The 23,995-nt window shown below is 37.3% G+C and overlaps 1 protein-coding gene across 6 annotated transcripts in view; it reads right to left on the minus strand.

Moving 5' to 3' along the window:
* The window catches only part of EZH2 (enhancer of zeste 2 polycomb repressive complex 2 subunit), a 50,810-nt gene that overhangs the window by 1,964 nt on the left and 24,851 nt on the right, over positions 1 to 23,995 (minus strand). For 5 of the 6 annotated variants that reach the window (XM_063325646.1, XM_063325647.1, XM_063325649.1 and 2 more), the window contains 14 exons: positions 23,841 to 23,957; positions 22,344 to 22,464; positions 19,959 to 20,102; positions 19,304 to 19,406; positions 18,576 to 18,739; positions 11,967 to 12,058; positions 10,756 to 10,996; positions 10,165 to 10,334; positions 9,696 to 9,790; positions 3,753 to 3,793; positions 2,487 to 2,612; positions 1,916 to 2,094; positions 903 to 998; positions 199 to 280 (listed from right to left, as the gene is read on the minus strand). In XM_063325646.1, coding sequence (XP_063181716.1) covers positions 199 to 280; positions 903 to 998; positions 1,916 to 2,094; positions 2,487 to 2,612; positions 3,753 to 3,793; positions 9,696 to 9,790; positions 10,165 to 10,334; positions 10,756 to 10,996; positions 11,967 to 12,058; positions 18,576 to 18,739; positions 19,304 to 19,406; positions 19,959 to 20,102; positions 22,344 to 22,464; positions 23,841 to 23,957 — 1,771 coding nt within the window. The remainder of the gene's footprint in view (positions 1 to 198; positions 281 to 902; positions 999 to 1,915; positions 2,095 to 2,486; positions 2,613 to 3,752; positions 3,794 to 9,695; positions 9,791 to 10,164; positions 10,335 to 10,755; positions 10,997 to 11,966; positions 12,059 to 18,575; positions 18,740 to 19,303; positions 19,407 to 19,958; positions 20,103 to 22,343; positions 22,465 to 23,840; positions 23,958 to 23,995) is intronic. The other variant, XM_063325648.1, reaches the window with a different exon arrangement.

The following is a 23,995-nucleotide window of genomic DNA, read 5'->3' on the forward strand; positions in this document are numbered from 1 at the left end:
AGTTGACTAGCATTTAGGGGAAGAAAAAACCAAAAAAGCACTAGCTATCAATATTAGGAATCCACACGTTGCTAGGAAAAGATTGGCAGAAGAAAAAATTTCTCCATGTCACCTGCTGCCTGCAAAAGAACAGGGCTGAACAAAGTGGTGAGCATTCATATTTTATTTATGCTATTTATTTATGTGACTAATACATACCATTATTCAAGTTAAACAGAAAGCTGCACATATATTTGTCGTATACTTTTCCTCTTCTGTCTGCCTCATCCTGAGAAATAATCTGAAAGAAATAGTACTTGTAAAAGAGATCACCTTCTTCCCTTTTGTAACTAGAGCAGCTTAAGGTCAAAAAGCCCAAACATCCTGAAAGAAAGTTGGTGGTTTTTATTCTCTGGGACTGAAAATATTCCCAAACATAAAGTACCATTTTCAGCAAGCATTCTGTGCTTATCAAACAACCATGGTTTGCTCTTAGCATAAATAAGTTCTTTCAGAGCAGAAGGAAAGCAAGATTTGCTTCTCATCCCAAAATCAAGACTGCATACCCGATCCAGGGTTTTATTACTATAGAATAGGATTTAGTGAAAGCGCCTATGAATTTCAGTACTATACTAAATGATTTTGCACAAAATTCCAGGCATGTCTGAACTGAGATTACATGTAAGATAAAAATGGCATTCCAGCCTCTCGTTCTCACAAGAACCTGTAGCAATTTTTTTGTGACATTTCAACTGTCTGGCTCCTGGGTTTGGAGTCTCTGACAGCAGTGGCTGTATACTTAGTCAATCAATCACATCTCTCTGTCTAAACACGATACCAAGTTGGAGACAATCTCTTGGTCCCCAGCCAACACACAGCTTCACCAATTAAGCTCATACCTAACCAGCGTTCTCCATCCTTACCTCACCACAGTACTCAGAGATGAATTCATTCTTCTGTACGGGATCTTTGATGAAAATTCCCCAGCCTGCCACATCTGAAGGTGCCAATAGCAAGTGCTGTGGGAGAGAAAAAACAAAAACTTTAGACATGCCTGGCTTGGATTTGTTCTTTGTTTTGTTTTTAATTGTATCACTTAATGAAATGTATACTGGGACTCCAGGAGAGAAGACAAACACAGATTCTTCTAATTATCAAATGCAGACTAAAAATTTACAGCGTGTGGATCAGAAGTCGTATGTGAAAGAAAAACCACGTGAAATACTTAAAAACCAATAAAAATTTTAGTTTAACCTTGAAATGAGGGTGTTACATAAAAACCTATACACTAAGGACTTCAAACTGGAAAGGTCTGCAGACAGGAGCCCACTCTGATGAGCTCAGTATTCGACTGAACTAGTCTGTCACAAGATGTTCCAAAGCAGAAGTAATCCTTGGTTTATTTCTTCATTTATAAATAAATAAATAAAAATAATAAATAATTTATAAATAAGTAAACCTTGGTTTATTTCTTCATTTATTTAACAGAGCTAAATGGGCTTTCGAGACATCTTCGGTAGACTGTATACAAGTTGGTACATTAGGATCAACAAGTGAAGAAAGAAATAGCCAGTACCTATGCCCGAACCAAGCTTCCGTCTGCTGATCTGCCGAGCTGTAACTTTTAAACAGCAGCCTATTTGCAAATTACAAGTGAAGCCTCAAATGGGAAAAAGGAGAGATTCTACTGCAGTGCTACACAGAAAACAGTAACTGATTGGTACATGATGAAATGCGTACAGAGCTTAACAGCGGCACGTAAGCGAGCTAATTGGAGTGACAGCTACCTCCCTTTTTGGTTTTTGGGTTTCTTTTTTTGTTTCTGTTTTCCTGATTGACAGCAAGGCGGCAAAGACATTCCATTCTCTGCCATGAAGATGTAAAACCACCTCAAAAACAAGGCAACGGGCATGTAGCTGTATAGCTATCTACATACTTTTTTGGATCCTCTCTGGATGCTGCAGTTCTTGCAAGAAACATTTTTGCTATCCCAGTGGTCGGCTGCTCCACATGTTAAACAGAGGTCAGGATCACATTCGCGTACAGCTAGGTAACATGGACACTGCTTAGTGTTGCATTGTGCTTTACAACGACATCCAGGAAACCTGTTTTGGCCTACAAAGGAACGTATGGAAAACAAAAAGAGCAAGTATGAAAAAAGTACATTGTAAAATGAAGACAGTGCAGATTACAGCATATCAGAATATTAAAAAAAACCCCAACCATAGCCATTGATACCCATATAGGACATTCGGAAGTACTGTAAATTCTTTCCTTCCCTGATTTTACTTTAGTCTTCCTCAATTTTAAGTACGAAGACAATTTCTGACTTCATTCAATGGCTAATTAAGAGGGCCAAATTAAACTGAACATGTGCTCCCTTCTCACACAATTTGACACAATTTGCTGCTTCTGCAAACACTGCAGTATGGACAGACTGCTAGTACAGAGACAGATGTTGGGACAGTGATGGAAATTTATAGATAGCTTTTAAATGTTTTACTTACATTCTGAGCTGCACTGACAAAACTTCTCACAGAAGTTTTGAGCAATTACACATGGGCATGAGCTATCACAAGGCTGACGTGGATGATCACATGGCTGGTAGTTGTAAACATGATTCGATGACCCATCTGAATAAAAATAGCAACATTTTGTAAAGTTGAAAGGTGCAAACAAACAATATGCAGTTCCCTTCACTCTTTAAAGTAGAAATTCCCTTTTATTCATTTAACTAAGAAAACCCCCAAAATGAAAAAAACCCCTCAAACCTATGATGAGCAGGGTTAAAGAAAACCCCAAAGACACCAAACGAGAACTGTAACGTTAGTTAGGCGTTTGTCACCATTAGTTCCCTGCTTCCTAGTGCATTTCATTCTTCCCATTTCTCAGCTGCTACAAGTATTCAGAGCTGAAAACTGTTTACTGTGGAAAACTGAAAAACAAAACTACAATGGTATAATTTCCTATATGAACGCGTTGTAGAATAACACTGATATTGTTCAGCAAAGTAAATTTGCTCAAATACCCAAAGTATTTTTTGCTCTGGAGCAACAGTCAACTTTCAGACAGATGCGCTGGCAAAACAATACCTGGTCATTATACCACTGTGCTTTCCTAAATCAATTTTCCAGTACAGAGAATGCTGACATCTTAGAGTCAAGGAGGGACTATCAGGGACAAGGCTAGAGCTGTACCTATAGAGCAGCTAGGAGAATTTTGTGCTATATAAATTGTATTTGCTGTTAATACTCCTGGGCTTGTGTTGGGTTTGCATGTATTCATAAAAATGCTCAGGTTAGCAATCAGCAGCCAAAAAGGTAAGAGAAACAAACTGATCAATTATTTACTTTGCTAGAAGTCCCAACCACTCTCAAGAAATTTCCAGACAACTACTAAAATAAGTTGTTTTAAAAGAAACCCAATTGCTGCTTTTTACCACAGCTCCTATTGTTAATACTGTTTTTATCTGTGCTTCAATGAGGCCATACTGAAAAGACTGTAAATTCAGCCTCCTTCCCTTTTTATTGAATCATACAGAGCTCTTCCAGTTACATAAACCAAACAGTACCTCTTGTCCCTACGATATCTGTAATGAGAGCTTACTTTTTTTCTTTTCATTCCCCCTATAATCTCTAGCTCCCCATGGAATGTACATAATGGCCTAACATTAAAAAAAGAAAACCCAACCCAAACCCCAAAAAAACAAAATCAAAGAAGCAATAGTAGGATCTTAAAAGTTCAGGACATAAATTGAATGGAAAGATGCTAACCCTTTTTCAGCTGTATCTTTCTGCAATGAGCAGCCCACAACCTGCAAAAACACAAAACAAACACAAGAAGGTTGACAGGAACTCCTCCTGCAGTGGGCTGGGAAAGGTAGCTGCGTCTTGCACCCACACTTGACTTAAAATGGGAAAGTTTCTGGTAACATGAACACCTGTTAACGGCACACAAGTCGGAAGTGGATGCAGCAGAACCATCCTGTCCCAGTCTCTTGGACCTGACAAGACAGACGTTCTGCAGGCTGCTCCCTCCCCCTCCCCGCACCATTCTCTGGTCCCAGGATTGTACGGATGAGCAGCCCCCACCCAGCCCAGGCTACAGAGATGATTAAATTCAGATGGCCTTGAAGGGAAACCTGCAAATAGGAGGCTGCTGGAGCTGCTTCCAGCAGGCAGAAGCAGCAGAAGGAAGGATACAGAATTGCAGATATGGAGGGACATGCCTAAATAGGGGAGCGAAGGTCTGTCAGCTGTTTGCTTCACAGGACTTGGCCCCAGCACCATGCTGGTGGTCTCCTACAGTTCACAGCCAGGTATTACCCTTCCTCTGCTGAGCTCCAAGTATATGGCAACAGGAGACCGCTTCTGTCTGGCACAGCCACACTGAGGCGACCTCAGTATTTCTTCTGCTTGGACAGACAGTTTTGTTCTGACTGGTGGTACTGTGCTAAGCCTTTTCCCTTCTACTTCAAACTCCATACGCCTTTCTCTTACATCCCCACAGTTTGTCTTCAATGTCCTCTGTCTCCATTAGCTTAGCTAAGCATCCCCTTTGCAAGAAGTGGTGTTTTTGTTGCGTAGTGGTTTTTTAAAGTTTTGTTGGGGTTTTTTTGTTGTTTTTTTTTGTTTTGGTTTTTTTTGTTTTTTTTTTTTTTTTTTAAGAATAACATGCTTTTGGTTATCATAACATAACTCACTATACTTTAAAGTTCTTGCAAGTTACAATTAGCCTTTTTATTTTGTATCCATTTCAGATTACAAGCTCTTTGGGTATGAAATGTCTACTATTCCATGAATAGCTGTCAGACACATTTGAGCAAAACCACCTGTCCTGACCTTAGGTACCAAAAGGAAAATCAGACTTAAATTTCAGTAGCCTCAACATTAAAGGAGAAATCAATGTTTTTAGTTTTTCTTCAATTCTATGCACTTTAGTTAGCACTTGAATTTCAGTGAACAAATACGATAAATAATTTAGATTAAGGCTTTTCAAAGTTTATACTTCTTGCACTTTCTTATTATGTCATATAGCAACATTAAGAGAATATTAAGAAGCCTCATTCCCTGGCCAAAAAATACACTGCTAGTTGCACCTAGCAACCTCACTTTCTGTGCAGACTTACTCAGCAGTCCAAAATACTTGTGAACACATGTACTCAAAAATCCCCAGCACAGAACACTCAAAAAGCTATTCTGCCTTTCAGTAAATGCAACACTCATAAGTTTGCACTCTGGAAAAAGACTTGCTGGACTTTTCAGCTGCTACTTCTTTCAGAAAAGCATGATATCAATTTCAACTTTAATCAAATGGTGTGCTGCCCACCCCCCCACCACCTCCAGCTTTCAGTAAAGAAGATTCTCTACGCAATCGTCCTTTCAAAGGTTTACTGTTAGAATTGATGTGAAGTGCTCAACTGTCAGCTTTTTTACAAGCATATGAAGGAACCCATACAAGTTAGAAACCCACAGAGGCAGACTTGTCCAAGTAACCGAGGTTGAGGGGAGGGAACAAACCCAAAGACTATCAGCGTTACAGAGCACTGTAATAAATAGATGACATTCCTATTAAGAGTGACTCTACAATAAAAAGGCTACCAACATAAATTTATGAATTATGAGATGTTGACTCTTTGTAAGAAGACAGTTGCCTTTTTAAATTGTTGCCAATTATAAAATTGAAAGAAGGACTGCAATTTTGACTTACTCTAATGCACATCAAACTACTTTTCTTTTTTGTCTGGCTGGTATTCAGCAAACGTAATATATACACCGTATTTTTGAACAATTCTTTCACAGAAGCTTGTCTCTCAGCCCAAGATAACAAGGGCCTACTAGCATACCAAACCCTTAAAAGCTTTCTGTGGATAGACTTCTTAAACACCATTTCGTTAGTAATTAGTATGAAACTTTTTCGGTAAGCACTACCCTAATACTTTAAAACTAAAATGCCACTTGCTGACTAGTTGCCACCTGACACTTTTTGGATTCTATCAGAAACTATAAACTCTATGGACAAGGTTGCCTGAATACGACAGAGATTGCCACCATCAACAAAGCATTAATGCTAAGAACTCAAAATGGATAGAAAATTAAATATGGCAGTCACAATGGCAAAGGCATCAGCTTAGCCACTCTTGTAAGAAATTGGCGTCACAGGAGGAAGAGAGCCTAGCAAGAAGGAAGCTGGAGACAAACACTATGAGCATAAATTGTGGAGAATGACAGAAGACAACACAAAGTAAGCTGCCAACACTGACCAATTTGATAGGAGGTTTGATTAACACAATCAAGTAGTACATTAATTGGCTTGTAACTTTCAAAAACTGCCAGGAAGTACTGCAAGTTCCCCTGATCAGTGCACAAAGCTGAAGCCTGAATGAATACCATACTAAAGGTGGACTAATTTATTTATCTGCCCTATAATCTGCTATCTCAACCAGATATAAAAGGCAAGATCTAGTCCCATGCATCAGGAAGCAAAGGCAAAGAAAAGACAGAAAGTCGAGAAAGCAACTCAAGCTTCAGAAAAAAAAAAAAAAAAAAAAAAAAAAAAAAACCAAAACAAACTGGAAACTTGGTGGCAAATTTCCAAGCAAGCAGGTGGATTTGTACATCTGGTTACTGACATCTGCAGGATAGCCAGCTTAGAAAACAAGTGTTTCCAGAAGTATTATGACAGAAGCTTGTCAAAAATACTGCTGTTCTCTGGTAACAACCTACTAGATCTTGCCAGTGTTTTTAGGGGGCACTGGTATCAGCTAATCAGGCGGTAGCTTTGGAAGAAGCTACACTAGCATTTCTTTCTCTGCACAGGGATACTCTGCTACCTGAAATAGCACTGAAAATTCAAAATACATGCTAATTATGTCAATATGTGTAGTTAAGTCTGTAGTGATTGATTTTCTGGCATCACTCGAAGACTTCTTTTCAGTCTCCTAAATCATATCTTATCCACAACCTCCCGGCAACTGTAAGACTCAGCCTTCCAGCCTGGTGGCACATAAGAATATCAGCACCGATGCCTCAGCTGCACCTTTTGCCTGATAACAGTGACTATAAAAAGGCACCCTGAACCCCAGGCAGAACCACATAAGCTATTCAAACATATATAGTGAACATCAGTCCAGCAGAAGGTAGGGACAGGAGGAGAAAAATGAGAAAATGGGAAAAAAGAAAATACTTTCAAATAAGGTTTACTAAGTGAACTCGCATCCAAATAGAGACTGAGAGAGGGGAAGAAAACAAAAATAATCAAGCAGCAGCATTACATGGCCCTACAATCAATAACAGATCCTTACGTCAACCTGGAGGAAGAAGTGCTGACTAGGTAAAGCAATTACAATACAGCTCCCAGCAATCGAAGAAAAATATACACATAAGAGAACAAACAGTACTGAGGTACTCTCCCTCCAGCACATGCTCATGCTTTTCTGAATTCTTTCTTGGTTCAGATTTTTCTACTGGCTTCTATGCAAAGTACTTACTCCTCCAGCAAAGCTGAGTTTTCACAGACTGTCAGGTTGATCTCCGATACATAGGACAGACTCTCACACGGGCTCTCCAAAAAACAACTATATAAAAAGTCTTCTCCTCTTATCGATCAGCTTTATTATGGCTATCTAACAAAAATGACACTGGAAGAAGGGATAGAGTATCTTTTACTACCCAAGAAGGTAGTTTGCCAGCTAGTTGCTCAGTATGCCTATACAGGCGCCAAGATCGCATGGGAAATAGGCGAAGCCTTGTAAGAAAATCTGCTATCAAATCAGTTACAAGAGGCCATTAAAAGCATCATTCTACTGCTGTTTTTCTCTTTGGCAAATGCTGCGTTTGCTCAAAGGCTGTCTACCACATGTCTACATGGAAAACCTGGAGACCAGTAAGTCCCTTGCAACAGAAAAGCGCAAACAGGACAGAAGAGCCTTTCTGGCTCCACGATTGACTTTACTCTAGGAGCGAGTAAACTCAACTCAAAGAAATGTAAGAAACAGAGAAAGAATTCCAGATGGTTTTCCCAATTGCTAGTTGTGTGACATCTTTAGGGAGTGCTCAGATTACAGTAGGTGGGCTGAAAGATTTTCCTTTCTTAAAAGACTACTGCACATAGAAGAATGTAGACAGTTTGATTGCCACATATTCTTATCTCCTTCCTTCAATGAGAATTAAAAGAACTCAAAGGCATTTCAAAAGTAAATTGCTACCAGATAAGTTTTTGTATTGGCAACTAATAAGAACAAAATAACATCAAGAAAACCCATGTAGTGGCATGTACTTTTATTTATTTGGAAAAAAACCCAAACCAAAAAAAGTCTCAAAATTCCTCCAAAACAATCTCAACCTGGTAACCATACAATCCATTTCAGCTTCAAAATACCTTTGAGCCTTTTAGTTGCTCTTTTCAAACAGATGTAGTGGCACCATTTTTATAGCAGGTTAAACAAATCGGAAAGCAAGCTAATTCCCAACTGCATATTCCAAATTTGCACTATGGCTAATAACTCCAGATTTAAACAGCCAAATCCACCAAGTGCCCAAAATCCTGAAAACTTCCCCAAGAGCATTAAATCAATAGTTTTTGCTGAGAACAGAATCTCCTCCAGATGCTCACTGAGTCTTTTCCTAGCTCACGTTGGCTGCCTGTATGTTACAAAGCAGAAATGTTCTACTCCACGTCAACAGTATCTTCAAGCCAGCATCAGGAATTTCACTAAGCCTGGAAATAATAAATATACTTAAACAAGCTAAGACAGAAGCAAGAAGAATTGACAGGAGAAGAGCTGGAAGAACAAACTTGGGGGTAAATAAGGAAAGTTAAAGGGAGAAATAGGAAGCTTTACGGAAAAAGGCGTACTTATTGCTTGCAGAAAGAAATGTTCTTGCTAATTTCCAGTTGGCTTTTTACCTCCTAGATTCGTACCCCCGAGAATAAAACTAACCAATGCAGAACTGCATTTTCAGACCTCAGGATTCCCAAAGAAAAAAAATCATTTCACTGCCAGATAGAAGCCACCAAGTTTACAATTTCAACAGAAATTGTTTCAGATGATCTTTGTGGCTCCAGTAAAAAGCTTGATTTTGTTCTTCATTGCAGCTTCACTTCAAATTATAACTTGTTAACCTGGTTCTTTAGTTGAAGTTCTAGTTGATAATGAAACCGGGGTGGCTACAAAGGAATACTTTCTCTTAAGAAACAAAAAAGGCAATCCTACAGTTTGCTACAACACTTTTGCTTACTGATCATCTGAATCTTAATGGAATACACTTCACCATAAAAACCCCGTGAGTTTTAATTTACAAAATACTATATAATTATTATTGAACCCCATTATAATGCTTGTAAATTTAATATTTATTGCTGCAAACAAAACTATACCACAATATCTTGAACATTATAACAAACTGTAGAGTATTTCTAGTCTAAACTAGTTTGACTACTTGCAGCAACACACCTACAAAAACCTGGTAACAAGAACCTGGCTGTTAAAGAGGTTAAGAAGAAGGGAGAGGGGAAGAGAAGTGGAAGGTTATACTTGCCAATGCAGTAAGACTTTTGTCTGAAATCAAAACACCATTTTGTTTTATTGCTGCAAACTTTGGTTTTGGAAGCAAAAGGAGAAGAGTTGCATGACTTTTCTTCCAAGATACTTTCTGTTCGGATCCCCCGTACCTCAAATTTATCATTATGCTAAGGTTATTTAGTAACAGATTTACCTGTGTTTCCTTTTCTTCTTTCTGGGAGGAGTATCAACATCTTCAGCAGGGACTGGAGCAATAATACTAGATTCCTTTACTCTAAACTCATACACCTAACAAGAGATACCATAATACATCCACGATAAATCTCTCACTAGTAGAAAGTTGCTCATTTTCTAAGTTAGTATGATTTCCTCCAACTTACAGATTATATCCAGTCATAGCCTCTTTTCAATACATTTAAAGTTGATTATTTTTGTCATTTAAGAACAGATAGTCTAATTTAAACCTCCTGTAAATTTAATTTAAAAAACATTTTTTTAAAACTAACTTTATATATTTGTGGCATGAATTCTGGATCATAACGTTCTTGGGAAAACCAAGAAAATTAATTAATTTTCTCTTTTAGTAATCAATACTAGTACTTCTATACTTCAGTTTTAAAAGTAAAACGCTACCATCCTTAGTAAGTAGTTTCCCTTCTTACCTGCCTGCACGTTTTGGTCCCAATCAGTCTGGCAATTGCACAAAAGTTGTCATAGTAGGTGCCAATAAGAACTCTAAACATTGAGGCTTCTGCACCACTCCATTCTACATTCTCCGGAGGCTCAATATTTGGCTTCATCTTTATCGGTGTTTGACACCTAGAATTTGCTTCTGTAATAAATAATTGAAAGTACAGGTCAATGTAAGGCTATGTTTCCAAAATTTTACACAGCCCTTAAAAACATCAAATTATTACCTGTAGCTAAAAATACCCCAGGTTTTTGTCGTTGTTTCCTAATCTAAGTGCCACAACAAAAGTGCACTTTTCACATACCTCTTAAAGAAGCTAAAAATTAGGTAACAGTAGCTATTGAAATTACACAATCTCACCGCTACACATAAATTGAGACAATCTGAAAATTTTCTTAGAGGGTTCTATTTGATAACACTCATATTATTACTCTGTCTTTTCACTCAGTTCCATACGCTCAAGATACGTGGTTTCTTGGACCGTGTGGCTCAACTTGTTGGGTTTTTTTTATCCTCTCAAGCACTGCAGCTAATTGAATAAAGAAGCATTGACTAGCCTTACCAGAGGAACTGGATGTTTCATCTTTCTTTTCTTCTTCTTCTTTATCATTGTTTTCTCCTCCAGTTTCAGTTCCAGCTTCTCTATCACTATCCGTGTCCTTTGATTCCAATACATTTATTGTTGGCGTGCTGGGTCTGCTGGTGTTGTTTGGAAGTCTTCCCCTTCGGCGGCCACCTGGGCGCTTTGGTGGTGTCTTTATACGCTCAGCAGTCAAGGCAGCTGCAAACTCCTTTGCACCTTCCTAAACACAGAAATATTAAAATTTCAGTAAAAGAATTAAAAAATGTTTTTACCTATGGTCAGAGACTGGGGGAGAACATGTTCTACTTGCATACCGTATAACTTCACAATATTCTACAAATTAATCACGTACACACAAATCCAGTTAAATGTACTCTAACCGCGAACATGAATACTTTTGATGCTATCAGGGAAAAAAATCTACATTTACAAAGTACTTATGTCAGTATTTCAGTTCCACTTTCATTTTGGCTGCCAAGTGAAAAATAATTCAGCAGTAAATTTCCATTTTCCTAGATGACACAAAAAATGAGAATCTCCCATGAAGAATACCCTTCAAAATACAAGAACTCTTCTTGCACGTGGCACTTAAACAATATGCATTCTGCGTTTTTTAAAATGCTGTCACTGTAATTTGTTTTCTAGTGGAAAGTGGCACGATAATACGCAGCAAGCTTTTAGATTGGAAAATTACGTGGTTTCTCATACTAAAAAATTCAGGGGAAGTATGAGAGAGATTTCAAGTTATATTACTAAGGATTTCACTTTATTAATTTCCATCCTGTTGTTTCTTAAGCGCACAAACACAGGATAGAATCTGCCTTCAGCAAACTAAAAAAACCTCTATAGTTTTTAGTTGTGATATAACTTCCAAGAGAGCTAAGTCTGTAAGACCCAGTTCTTCGACTAGATTGGACACACTAGCAGCAACACATTATTAGAAGGTAATAATCTTTCTTCCCTACAAGTATCTCAGGCTACATCTAATAGAGCTAAAAATTATTGCTACTTAGCCTTTCAATTGACAATTGGAAGTTAACTCTTCTCTTTCACATAAACTGACTTGACTGCAGATGGCCCACAAGTATATGCACTATCATTGATACAGCACATCCTTACATTAAGTCTAGCTTGCTATGCTGCAGCTAGCACTAGCACTTAGTGAATTCTAACATACAAAATTATCTTACCAGATGTTGATAACAGTGAGGTCCACAAGGCTTATTATCTAATGCTGTTTCTGTATTCTTTCTTTTATAAGTATTAGGAGTTGCATGGAATGCTGTTGAAGCAAAATACCACATTTGTAAGTTTTAATATAAAAAAAATACATTAAATATCTAACCTCAAACAGTATTTGAAACACAAGGTTTACCAAGACTTTACTAAAATCAGAATAGAAAAGGAAACCAGAATAAATGGAAAAAAAACCACACACACACACAAAAAAAATCCATCTAGTGACATTTGACTTACCACTTAAATACAGAGACAGCACATGGATAAGTTTCTCATATGCCTGTTTACGTCAGTGAAGAGAATCATCACATTTGTTTCATGTGTCAAGGAAGACTTGCTATATCTCCCTTCCCAACAAACGTAACAGACGTTACTTCGGTTACGATGTTAAACAGAATTGTTCAGGGCTTCTCCTATTAACGCATGATCATCTCTCAATCCAGAAGATTCAGGTGTTCAATTTCTGTCTTGTCAAAAAATCCAACCCCACACAGTTTGGAAAGGTAGTGGACCCACTTTTTCTTTTTTGTTAGCGAGAAGGACACATAAGCATTTTTACTCTATTAGTTTATCAGAATTCCAACTAAACTGACAGCTGATAAGAGTTCCTATATCCCAGCTGCAGGGTAAAAATAAGTTAGCATCACACAGTCACTATGGATCAAAACAACCACAGTTAAGTCTGCAAGTTGCAGAGAAGTGTCTGATCATGTATCTGATGGACTCTGTATAGCTCTGTGTAAGTTGCAGAATGGTGTCTCAGAATGGAGCAGAACCGGGTACGTTACAGATGCAACATGAGCACCTTTATAAAAGCATGGTAGAGTTTCCTACCCATTCCCTTTGCCAGAGCTCATCTCTACCAGCTTTCTCCCCTCCCCGTGCAATCCCTGCCTCCCGCCAGGATGTTTTCAGAGAGACTGACTTTCCTCATTTTACTGTAAGTCTTGGGAACTCTTCCTTATCTCTTACGTAACTGAAGCCTGGAAGACCTGCAGCTAGACTCTCACCAGAACTCATATACTCATGCTCCCAAATTACATTCAGAACTTTCTGAAATATCACCCTTAGTTTTCTGCAATTCTCTTTTTTTAAAAAAACCCTCCATGCTCAAGGAACAATTTTTTTTTTTTTCATATATATAGATAGATATCAATAAATATTTTTTCCCCCAAAATGTGCCAACAGTGGCATACACAACTGCAAGGAACAAAAATGGAGGATGTGTTTGGTTTGTTTTTTTTTTTTTAAAAAAAAAAAAAAAAAAAAAAAAAGAGAGAGAGAGAGACACTACTCCGTGATAGCTGTCTGTTTCCTAATGCTCCTGAAGGCCTCCAAAAGGCCTGTCTGAAAATGCATGATTTCCAAGCACTGTAAAAAAGCACTTATGCTGCAGTTTTACCACAGCTGCAGTTAGTTACAGTTAAGTTTTTCAATGCTCAGTGAATAAAAAGTGCTAACGTTCAAACTGAAGGAAGAAATCCCTCCCCTATTACCCATATTAATCCATAAGGGCTGTTCCATACCAACACCACACACAACCTTCTCCTTCAATAAGCCACCACCACAGGCTTTCCTACTACTTTTCCTAGATTGTGCACAAGGCTTCTCTGTATAATAGTCCACTACACTTTCAATACTGACTATAAACGCATTTCCTTCCCTTTTAAAGAATGTGGGCAGAGCTCACACATGTTTTCATAGACAAAGTTTTTAAAAGCAAATCTCATTTCAGTGATCTGATTTGCAGCATAGCTCCACAAGCACTTGTTCTGGCACCAGTGGGGAGGGTGACCAGTGGCAGTGAGCTCTTCTTAAAAGAGCTTCTCTGATGAAACCACTCCTCCTTGGAACCATCACTTCATGCTCCCCTCCCATAAGGGAAGATGCTGCAAAGCAAATCATAAATTCTATAATGTTATGCCTACATTAATGACAGCAGCACATGGGAACCTCAGGTAAGCAGTGTATTCTTCCAAGGCTTTCTTAAAAAGGTATATACAATATAAAAGTATAACTAATTAAATATTGCATCACTTCCTACAGAGAAATATATTACATTTTCTAAATCTGGAAAGACAAAAAAGCTTCAATTTTCCACACATAGACATATAGATATGTAAAAATTATTTACAAGCAAGCATAGGAATGTAATTTATGCATGTGGTTGCTATTGGCACTCCTCCTTCCCTCACATTCCAGTTAAAAGCTTTTATGCAGTATTTCAGTTCTCATGTTTCACATGTCCTTGAAGTGTTCATACATTCTGTAGGTAAAATACCTTAAATAACAAAGAAACTCACAATTTAATGCCAGTAACGCCAAGTTATTCCACTTTTTTCCAGCTTTTAAGAAACGATGAGATGATGGGAGCTCACCACCCAAAAGTCAGGGGGGGAGGTACCCACATTTTTCAACACCGAATCTTTAAATTTGCACAGTATACAATTTCATTAATTCAGGGTTTAGGGTTTTTGGGTTTGGGTTGTTTGTTTGTTTGTTTTTTCCACATAACTGTTTTGCCCTCTCTTTATACCACAAGGAAAATAATTTTGCAACAATGCAAAAGGACAGTAAAACATTTGCAAGCCATGATCCATAGACTGCTGTCATGCACAGAAATCAAAACTATTCTTTTCATATGTCACTTGCAGATGCAAGTGTTTCTCTTATAAGTTCATTTCTGTGAGTTCCTAAAATGAGCATTTATTTTTTAACAAATTGTTTTCCTTTAAACAATGAAGAAATGTTTAGTTTGTAATTCAGTGAAACAAACCAATGTTTGACTTTTTAAACCAGTAAGACCTCCAGAACATGCTATATCTGATATTTACTATTAGAATTGTATCTTGCATTCCACTATTTCAAAAACACTCAACATGGTATAGTACTGACAACTATACTATAGTCAGAATCTACCACCGCTGTTGCGAGGTGGTTTTTTGGGGAGGCTTGTTACAAAGAAAGGACTGAGTACAAGAATAAAACTGTTTGTATAGCTGTATTATGAATCTTGCAAATATCAGTAGTAATTTCTAAAAAAAAAAAAAAAAAAAAAATCAAAGAAGACTTTGTAGAATTTCCTAAATAACTAAACTATGTATTTTTTCAATAATTTCCTTAAGGAAGTCATTCTAAAACTGCTTCACTGAGCATGTTTTCTTTCTTTGATATGTATTACCTGTCTCATCCCCAATGGGCTCGATTCTCATATTTTTCATAATGTGAAAGTACACAGGCAACAGTTTAGCCTGAAATGTACATTTGCTTCACAGTCAAGCTATTTGGGAAATTCTCCCTACCTGATATTTTTCCTTCTTCTAAATTCTTTGTTAGTCCAGACATTTAGGCATAAATCCTTGCTGTCAGCAAATGAAGTCGGTACACAAGTTTTTTCAGTAATGTCATCACCTGCACATAAAGGGATTGCCAGGTTGTCAAGGGGACTTGACATGTTAAAAATCTAATGATAACTTTTCCAGTATTTAACCCAGATGTTCTAGAACAAAGATTTGAAACTCCTTAAAATAAGGCTAATCTTAACAAAAAAGGAATCTAAGAGGGGGAATTATAAAAATCAAAACCAGACCTAATAGAATTCCTGTATTTTTTTTAATTCTCTATGCCTTCTCCGGATACTTGCACCTTTCAAAGTACAAAACTGATCACTGTACCCCACCATGTTACCAAAGTAATTCATCAAAAACACCATCTGCGGAAGCCAGGACATCATCCTGTAGTGCTTGGCAATTGCAAGAAGCAGAACACAGGGGCAACTGATTAGGGTGAAATGTTATTAACTTTTTTAAAAAGTTAAATTGTTGCAGATACACTGCTAGTGCAGCCTTCCAATAACCGCAGTAGTCTTTTTTTGATGAGTTACTTATTCCCAGCAATCAATCTGGTGGATTTAGACCAACAGTCTTAAAATTTCACAGAAAGCAAACAGATCATACAACTCAGACTCTCAGTTTTTAACAAATAAATTCCTAGCTCTAGACAGACACGCAGACAGACAAACACACAGACAGAAAACAATCCTCTTTCTTTGTTGTTATTACAGACAAAAGCAGAAGGAAGCAACGCATCCAAAGCGGTGACCAGTCACTGTAGAAGTAGGATTTGGGTATGTCTTCAGAAAACGGTGACTGAAGCACCAGTTTACTACGTTCAGCATCTAGTCTGGAGGCTACATAATGAATGTGTAAATCAAGCTTCAAGAGATCTCTTTGCAACAATCAAGTATCAAATACAAGTTTATCGCATGCATATGACAATGCATGTGCTGCATAAGCTGTCATGAGGAGCATTATCATAACCGGTAATTTCACACTCCATCTTGACACAAAGCTACGTCTTGAATGCCTCCACAGTGGAAGTGTTACTCTTCCTTCTTTCTACTACATCCCTGAAAACCTGAAGAGATGACTTAAAGTTTGGGCCCTTTTAAGTCTGAGGTATGGTTTAAAACGAAGCCTCGGACATACTCCACTTCGGAAAGAATACTGACTTGTTTAAGGGTCTTATCAAAAATCACCAGCAACAAGAACTTAGGCAATCTTTTAGCATAAACACTTTGTCTCCCATCTGAAGGTTTGGAACACAGAAAAAGGGGGCACAACGCTTTCAGCTTAAAGGATGCTGCTACTGTGAGAACTGAGGTCCTTCAGCCGATCAGTGACATGACTTTGTCATTGTCTGAATCTGGCACTAAAGAACACGTCAAAATGAACAACACTATGAACCTGTTCTTCACAGCACTAAAAGAAAAGAAGTCTCACAGAGTTGATGCCTCAAAACTGTGGACTGGTAATATCAGGCTTCCCAGAGTTAGTAGGTACCAAAATGTGGTCTATGGATCCTTTCAATTCTACTTCTAACAATTTGCAAAAATGACTGTGAAAGGCAAATCTATATAAACTACATAAGTAATCAAATATATGTGTATTTTAGAGGAACCCGTATCTTCACTGGAAAACTCCTACAAGTTTATAACATTAGTGAGAAAAATAGCCTAAAACCACTGCTGCAGAAGTACCTAAAATCTTCTGGGATGCTACTGGAAAAAGTTTGTTCTCACTATGTCTGGACAATGCTTTCTTGTTGACCAAAAAAACCAAAATTCTTCTGAAGAAGTAAAACTAGACTGGCACTCAATCTCCCTGCTAGACTATTGAGAGTGTCAAGAACTCGTAAAACCACTGCCAGACGAAAGGATTTGCCAAGAGGTAGCACACAGCTTCACTTCCCTGTCCTACAGACTAAGGCTGCACACAGCACTTCTTGGAATGAGTCATCCAGGCAACTTCTAAAACAAAACCTACAGCTTCACAGAACATGCCGCATTGAAGCTTGCTGGACAAGGCAGCAGCTATACCTCCAGAAACCTACTGACTGTTCTTAAACATTATTCAGAAGTAAGAGCTTCTTTCTTTGCATTTTCAAGCAAGGCCTGCCAATAGAATGCAAGGAGAAAGTGAAACTAACAGACATAACTCCAAAAGCCACAAATACTAAGAAACTAGGAAAAGGAAAAGCTTTTTCTCCCAACCCCACCCCCCGCCATCTGAACTCCAGTTCCTCCTCAAACTGAAAGGCAATTAAGGGATACTAAAAAGCAGCAGCACTGTGTAAAGCCTTCAGTGTGAAGTACAAATACAGGCAGATTGCATGTGTGCTGGATGAGGAGCTGCTGACAAAAGCACAAAGATTTCCAAATGAACATGCATGCACACTCACAGTGAAACATGCAAATGAACGGTTAAGTCAAAAGAGAAAATTAATTTGAAATAGAGGGCATCGTAGCATTCAACTACAAGTTGAAACCACTTCATATCTGACTGTTAGGTTCCCCTCCACATTTGACTCAGTTCTCTGAGAAAGAATTGTCTCAAGTAGCACTTCAGAATCTCTCTTATTCTTTCCACTTTGCAAATGGAAACATCATTGCTGACACTGTTATTAAATCCTTCCCCCAAAAGAATGTGGCAACCTGAAAGCAATTCAGTGGAAAGGATATCACAATTTCTAAAACTCAACTGTCTGAAACAATTCTTCAAATGATCAGGTACAAGTAAAGTGTCTAGAAAGTAACCCGACAGAATAAAAGATAAAAACTGTTCATGGATATTCATTCTCCCTGCTGGAAGATGAAGCAAGTCTGATGAATAACCAGGTATTTATGGAGAAATATATTCCATTCTCTATGCACAAACTGAGAAATTGTAGCCCAGAAACAGTAGTAGAAAACAATGTAGTCTTCTTGAAGACTATATAAAGAGAAGTAACGTTATAGGTTGGTCCAAGCCAGGAATTCTATATGAACTCCTAAATGCAAAAAGGATAACAAACTACCCCAAACAGATGCATTCAGTTTTTTGAGGTACAGTTTTCACTGCAAAATGACGTCAACATGAACAAGTTGTTTTTGCAAACTCTAGCAATATTACTGCTTTATTTTATCTTCTCTTTCCTTCCTTCTGTATTGCATCTTATGGTACTTTAAGTTTCCTGACTTGCAAAAAATAAGAGACATAGAAGTGCACTATAATTGTACTTACGATGTAAGAAGCAATCATATTTAAAACAGCGTCTACAGAAGAGCGTGTGAAAAGAGTGCAGGCTTTGCTCCCTCTGAACAGATTTAGCATTTGGTCCATCTATGTTTGGTGTGCATTCAGGAGGAAGAGCTCCAGGAAGCTGCTGCTCAGTGAGTTCTTTGTATCTTAAAAGAAATAGAAATTATTTATTCAGTATAATTAAAAAAAAAAGTAATTTTTGATTCCAGTATAACTCTGCATTTTCAGTGACAAATTAAAAAAAAAATAAATTAAGAAATATATGCCAGCAAGAAAGGTCAATCAGTCAGTGACATGATAAGCTATTAATTCCATACTCATTAATATAAATATAAAATTGGCTAAGAAAGAATGCATTTATTTTCTGGACTGTCATCTCCTCATATATATTTCTTACTAACTCCAAAAAGGAGATTGTTTTTTCTTTTTAAATGGAAACTTTTATTTTACCACCTCAAAAAAATAACAGATTTTTAAACACATGCAAACACTCACTTTTCAATAGTTTGAAAGGAAGGCTAATAAACACCTCTATATTGTTTGACTCAGTGGGAACAGCCAATTCCCTTCAAGTATCACCTGCAGAAGTTACACAACTGCCACAGAACCTAGCTGCAAGGGGGACTATTCCTAATCAACAAATATTTAACAAAGTCAAAGAATCTTTGTTTCATAAAGCAACGCAGCAATATATCCTAAGAAATTCTTACTTCTCTTTCAATTCTTCTGCTGTACCCTTGTCTGGAAACATTGAGGAAATGGCTTCAAATATCTTGTCAGAAGGAAATCTCCGAGGTGGGTGGCTTTCTTTCTCTGTCAAGGAAGCAAAAGATTTGGAAAACAAACAAACAAAATATATATTTCTGCTCCTTTGTTGCTTTCAAGAAGGTGTTCAGAGAAAGTGGTACTTCACCAAAAGTCCCAATAAAAAAAAAAAGCAGCAAAGGTTTTTATTTCTAAATTAAAGAAAACTTAAACTGCATTAAGTGATCTCTCCTGCCAAGAGAACTCTACTAGTAAAATTTGGAGAAACCATTATTTCACCAGCAGATGGAGATGGCAATTCAGAACTCTGCCTACTTTAGAATATTTCATTTTCTGAGAGGCACCAAAGCATTTATTAGACAGATACCTGACTGATTTTTGGTGCATTTGACTGTGTCAGTATGCAGATAAACAAAAATTGGCAAAAGCACCTTTCGTAGTATTCTCTGTGCAACTCTTGAACTAAATGGCAAAGGAAATGATGAAAAAAGTGATGCTGCTTCAGACCTGAAATCTATCAAGTAGAAGGGTTTGAACAAATTTATCGAGTGATTAAAGGGTTTTTTGGTCTTAATTTTTGAAGTCTGCAGACAAACATACCCATCCTGTTACCTTCCCGATCTTTTTGCTTGTCATCTCTTTCATCAGGATTGTCATCTCCATCATCATCATCTTCATCATCACTATATTGACCAAGTGCATTGACCAGCTCAACAAATATTTCATCATTGATAAATCCACATTCTGAAATTCAGCAAAATTGGGAGTGAACAGAAAAGCACAAGGTGTATATGTAGTATTTTTAATCCTCCCTACACTTTAATTAAATTATAGTAAATGCTGCAATTTATGAAAAACAATTTTGTATTTTTCCCCTCTTAGTTTCAATGTATGAACTGAGAAGAGTTAAAAATACTCAGTATTTATTTCTTAGACTGACAACCGCAAAGTGGAGAAGGAAACTTGTTGAAATTTTTTTTTTTTTTTTTTTTTTAACCAACTCCCTGTGCTTCATACCAGTAGACATAAATAAATCTCTCTTCCTTGGAAGATAAAAAAACTACTTACTAGCTAGACTATTGAAGAGATTTTATGCCAGAATGCCAATTCCAACATGGTAGGGTTAAGCCAGCCTGGAAATGCACGCTAACAATTTATGAAGCTATCCTTGGACAGCTAGGAAATCTCCAGAGAGACTTTTGGTTGGTAGTTCCATAGCATCTACTTCCCCACTATAGACCCCACTGACAAAGCGATAAAAAAAGAATACAGTTATATACAAAAATTTCAAGAGAAAACTGAAGGATACAATGCTGCATATATCTGCTTATTAGCTTATATTCTGCTGTGAAATTCAGAGGGCAGCACAGATAGACAATAATGCATTTCTGCAGAGAGGAAAATCATAGTGAGTGTTGACAGAGACTACTGTTATTTTTCAAAAAATAACCGTGAACTGTGTAGGAACCACAGCGCTTATCACCATCCTTCTGAACCTGGACTGAGGTTGGATGTCAAACTATAACTTGAAGGAAACTAAGTTTTATTCCTATGTAGACAATAAAGGCAGGCAGGTACTTCATTTGGATGTGTTAAACAGAACTCTTAATATAATAACCTGTGTGTATATGAATTTCTCTCCCAAAAGTTCAATTACAGAGCTAGTGTTACAATTCTGACTCCTACATGGGAGTGCCTCTGGATTACAGATTCCCACAGCATTTACACTTACTTACAGTCACACGAGAATATTAGTTATTGGGAGACTAAAAAACCATCTTTCTACTTTCAATATGTAGTTTTGAAGGACCCATAATAACAGTAAGTGCCATCATAAACCTGGGACTCAAGACAGTGAAACAAGATTAATTTTAAAGCTAGACTCATTTAATAATAGATTAAATCAATAATAGAAGACATTTACTAGCAATGTCACCATTTAGACATAACCAGTTCTCTGAGAAGGATGTCAGCAATCAGTACATCTGTAAAAATATCCAAAGGCAAACCCCCATGATATATTTCATATTCCTCATGAAATATAAAGGCACCAGCTATCCTGAGGACATTAACAAGACTGGTTTAGGACTGAGTAGCATTTATTATTGAATCTCAGGCTTAACATTCATGAGTGGCACACAACACACTCAAAAATGTAGTTCTCTTTCTCAGTCACAGCAGCATTAACAGGAATACAATCAATTTTAAGAAATTATTCCCCATTTGGGGGTTTGAGGGGGTGTTGGTAACGTTTCTGTGAAGGAGGAAGCAGAGTAGTCAGAGAAACGTTTACAACTGTAAAGTTCAAGCTTGTATAAGCCAGTTCTGAGTGAGCAAATAGAGCAAGTGAAAGGTTGCACTTCACTGAGACTTTAGCAAACTAAGAGACAGATGACATCGCATATAGTCCAGCTCCCACACAGAATAACAGGTAAACTGCACCTAAGAATACATATATATAGTTTACCAACAGAAGTATACAGCTTTGCTCCGTAAGCTGACTTATAGATACGAGGTTTTTATGTAGCTAATAATTTCCTTAAAGAAAAAAAAAAAAAAAAACAGACAAAAAACAAAATCCACAAGAGATTATTCTATCAAATCACGTTCATGAGTGCTGTCATTATCAAAATTTTGCATACTTCTAAAACTTTCTGCTAGGCAGGACACACATAGGGACATTCCAAACCTCTGAGCCTAAAGTTGTCCAAGTTGCACATAGGCATTATGACGAATCGCTGCATGGTCTAGGGAAAAAGTTAATGTGTTTAACCTCTCCATACTACTACTATAACCCTTTGCAGCCTTACGAAAATGCAAAGCAATATATTTAATTAAGGAAGTCTGTTATACCCAATGCTTAGACAATGTAGGGATTCTAGAGATACTACTGTAACAATCAAGCATCAGGCCTTAACAAGCAACACTGACAACAATTATTTATGTAGGAAGAAGTGATTAGTATACCTGAGTGTTTGGGCTCACCTCTGTCTCCATGCACTTTCCCATCATAGTTCTTGATCAGTTCTTCAATAAAGGTACCATCCTGGTCAAGCACTTCATCTCCCATATATGGAATGTTATGTAAAACAGTTTCATCCTCTACCTAGTAACAACAGTCATAACCAAACAATTTTAAATTGCATTTTCAATTGACCATTTCTGCATTGCTATTTTCACAATCTGCAAGCATCTAGCTGTCAGTTAACTAATTGGCTTCCCTGCTTCAGCACATTTACCATTAACAAGATAGATAAAACAAAACCCTCATCTGTGTTCAACAGTTTTTGGCACTAGTGATGACTGGTTCAAGATACTGACACTAGCTCCTAACATTAAGGTTAGCAGAGTGTTTCCACAAAGATTCTACTATTGAAATGCAGTAAGCTACCTAGCTTTGGGAAGCTTGCATTTGATAAGTTCATTCTCCCTTCCTTGTTTCTCTTCCACAGTAACAGGCAATGGAAACCACCCCTTCCTTGCTTTGCCAGAGATAAGAAAATATGATACAAAACCACTCTAAATTCAAGTTGCCTAAACAGCAAGGACAGAAACATGCCTCACAATTTAATCTGAACTCCACTGTATTTTTTTTTATCTGCATATAGACTAAACGCATTAATACTCCCATATTTTATCAGTAGTATTCAGGGACCTTGATACTCAGCTTGTATCTTCCAATACTACAGAAAAACCTTCTATTGTTAAGAAAATAAATGTAAACTTTCCTGCTGATCATGATTCTGCACCAGTGCAAATATCCAAACACTGATAAATTGAAAGCAAGTAGAAAAATGTGTGGAAGAACGCTGTACATACACTGATAAAACTGGTTACTTAAATCACTTTGCTACGATTACTATCATAATAACCAATCAGCAAAGGTGATCATATACAAAATGATGTGACAAAGATTTGTAATAAGCTAAGCTTTTCAAATAAGTTAAATACCTACATCAGAAATCTAACATTATGGCTTCTGCATACAGTGAAGCTAATCAGAAGAAAAGGCTATCCTCAGTTGCTATATAAGAATGACCATTATGTGGGAAGACAATTTAAGGATTAAGTTTTCTTTATTCCTTAAGAATTACTATTCTGCCACAGGTACATTTGTCGATTGCCTTACATTCATATCCCTCTTTTCTCATTACACTAGTTATATGCTTTCAAATAAATCTCTATTTGTTAAATGCCATACAAGACAATTGATCACCTGAATTAAATAAACTTAGGGTCTCTTTACAGCAAGGTTTTAGAGATACTTAGGTTCACTGAGGACAGAAGTTTAGTTTGCAACAAAAGTTACTTATTTAAAAAAAATTTATTTGAGGGATCCTGTTTCTGATTATTACTGCCTCATTACCAATACCAAAAAGATAGGGAGGGTAACTGGCAACAGATTTTCGCTGGTTTATTTCTAAAATTAACCCCTCCCTTTTCTCCATACACTTGTCCTCCCAGCACTTTTTTTAAACTCACCATAAAATTTTGTTGAAGGGGAGACCAAGAATACATTATAGGCACAGAAGCAACAGCATTGAGAGTCTTCAGTGGGATGACTTGCTTTGGAAAATCTATGTCACTGGTGACAGAGCACTGAAATAAGAGGTTGAAGTTATACTTACGTAGCAACA

The sequence above is a fragment of the Chroicocephalus ridibundus genome, chromosome 2 (genome assembly GCF_963924245.1).
Source record: "Chroicocephalus ridibundus chromosome 2, bChrRid1.1, whole genome shotgun sequence".
Taxonomy (NCBI): Eukaryota; Metazoa; Chordata; class Aves; order Charadriiformes; family Laridae; genus Chroicocephalus; species Chroicocephalus ridibundus.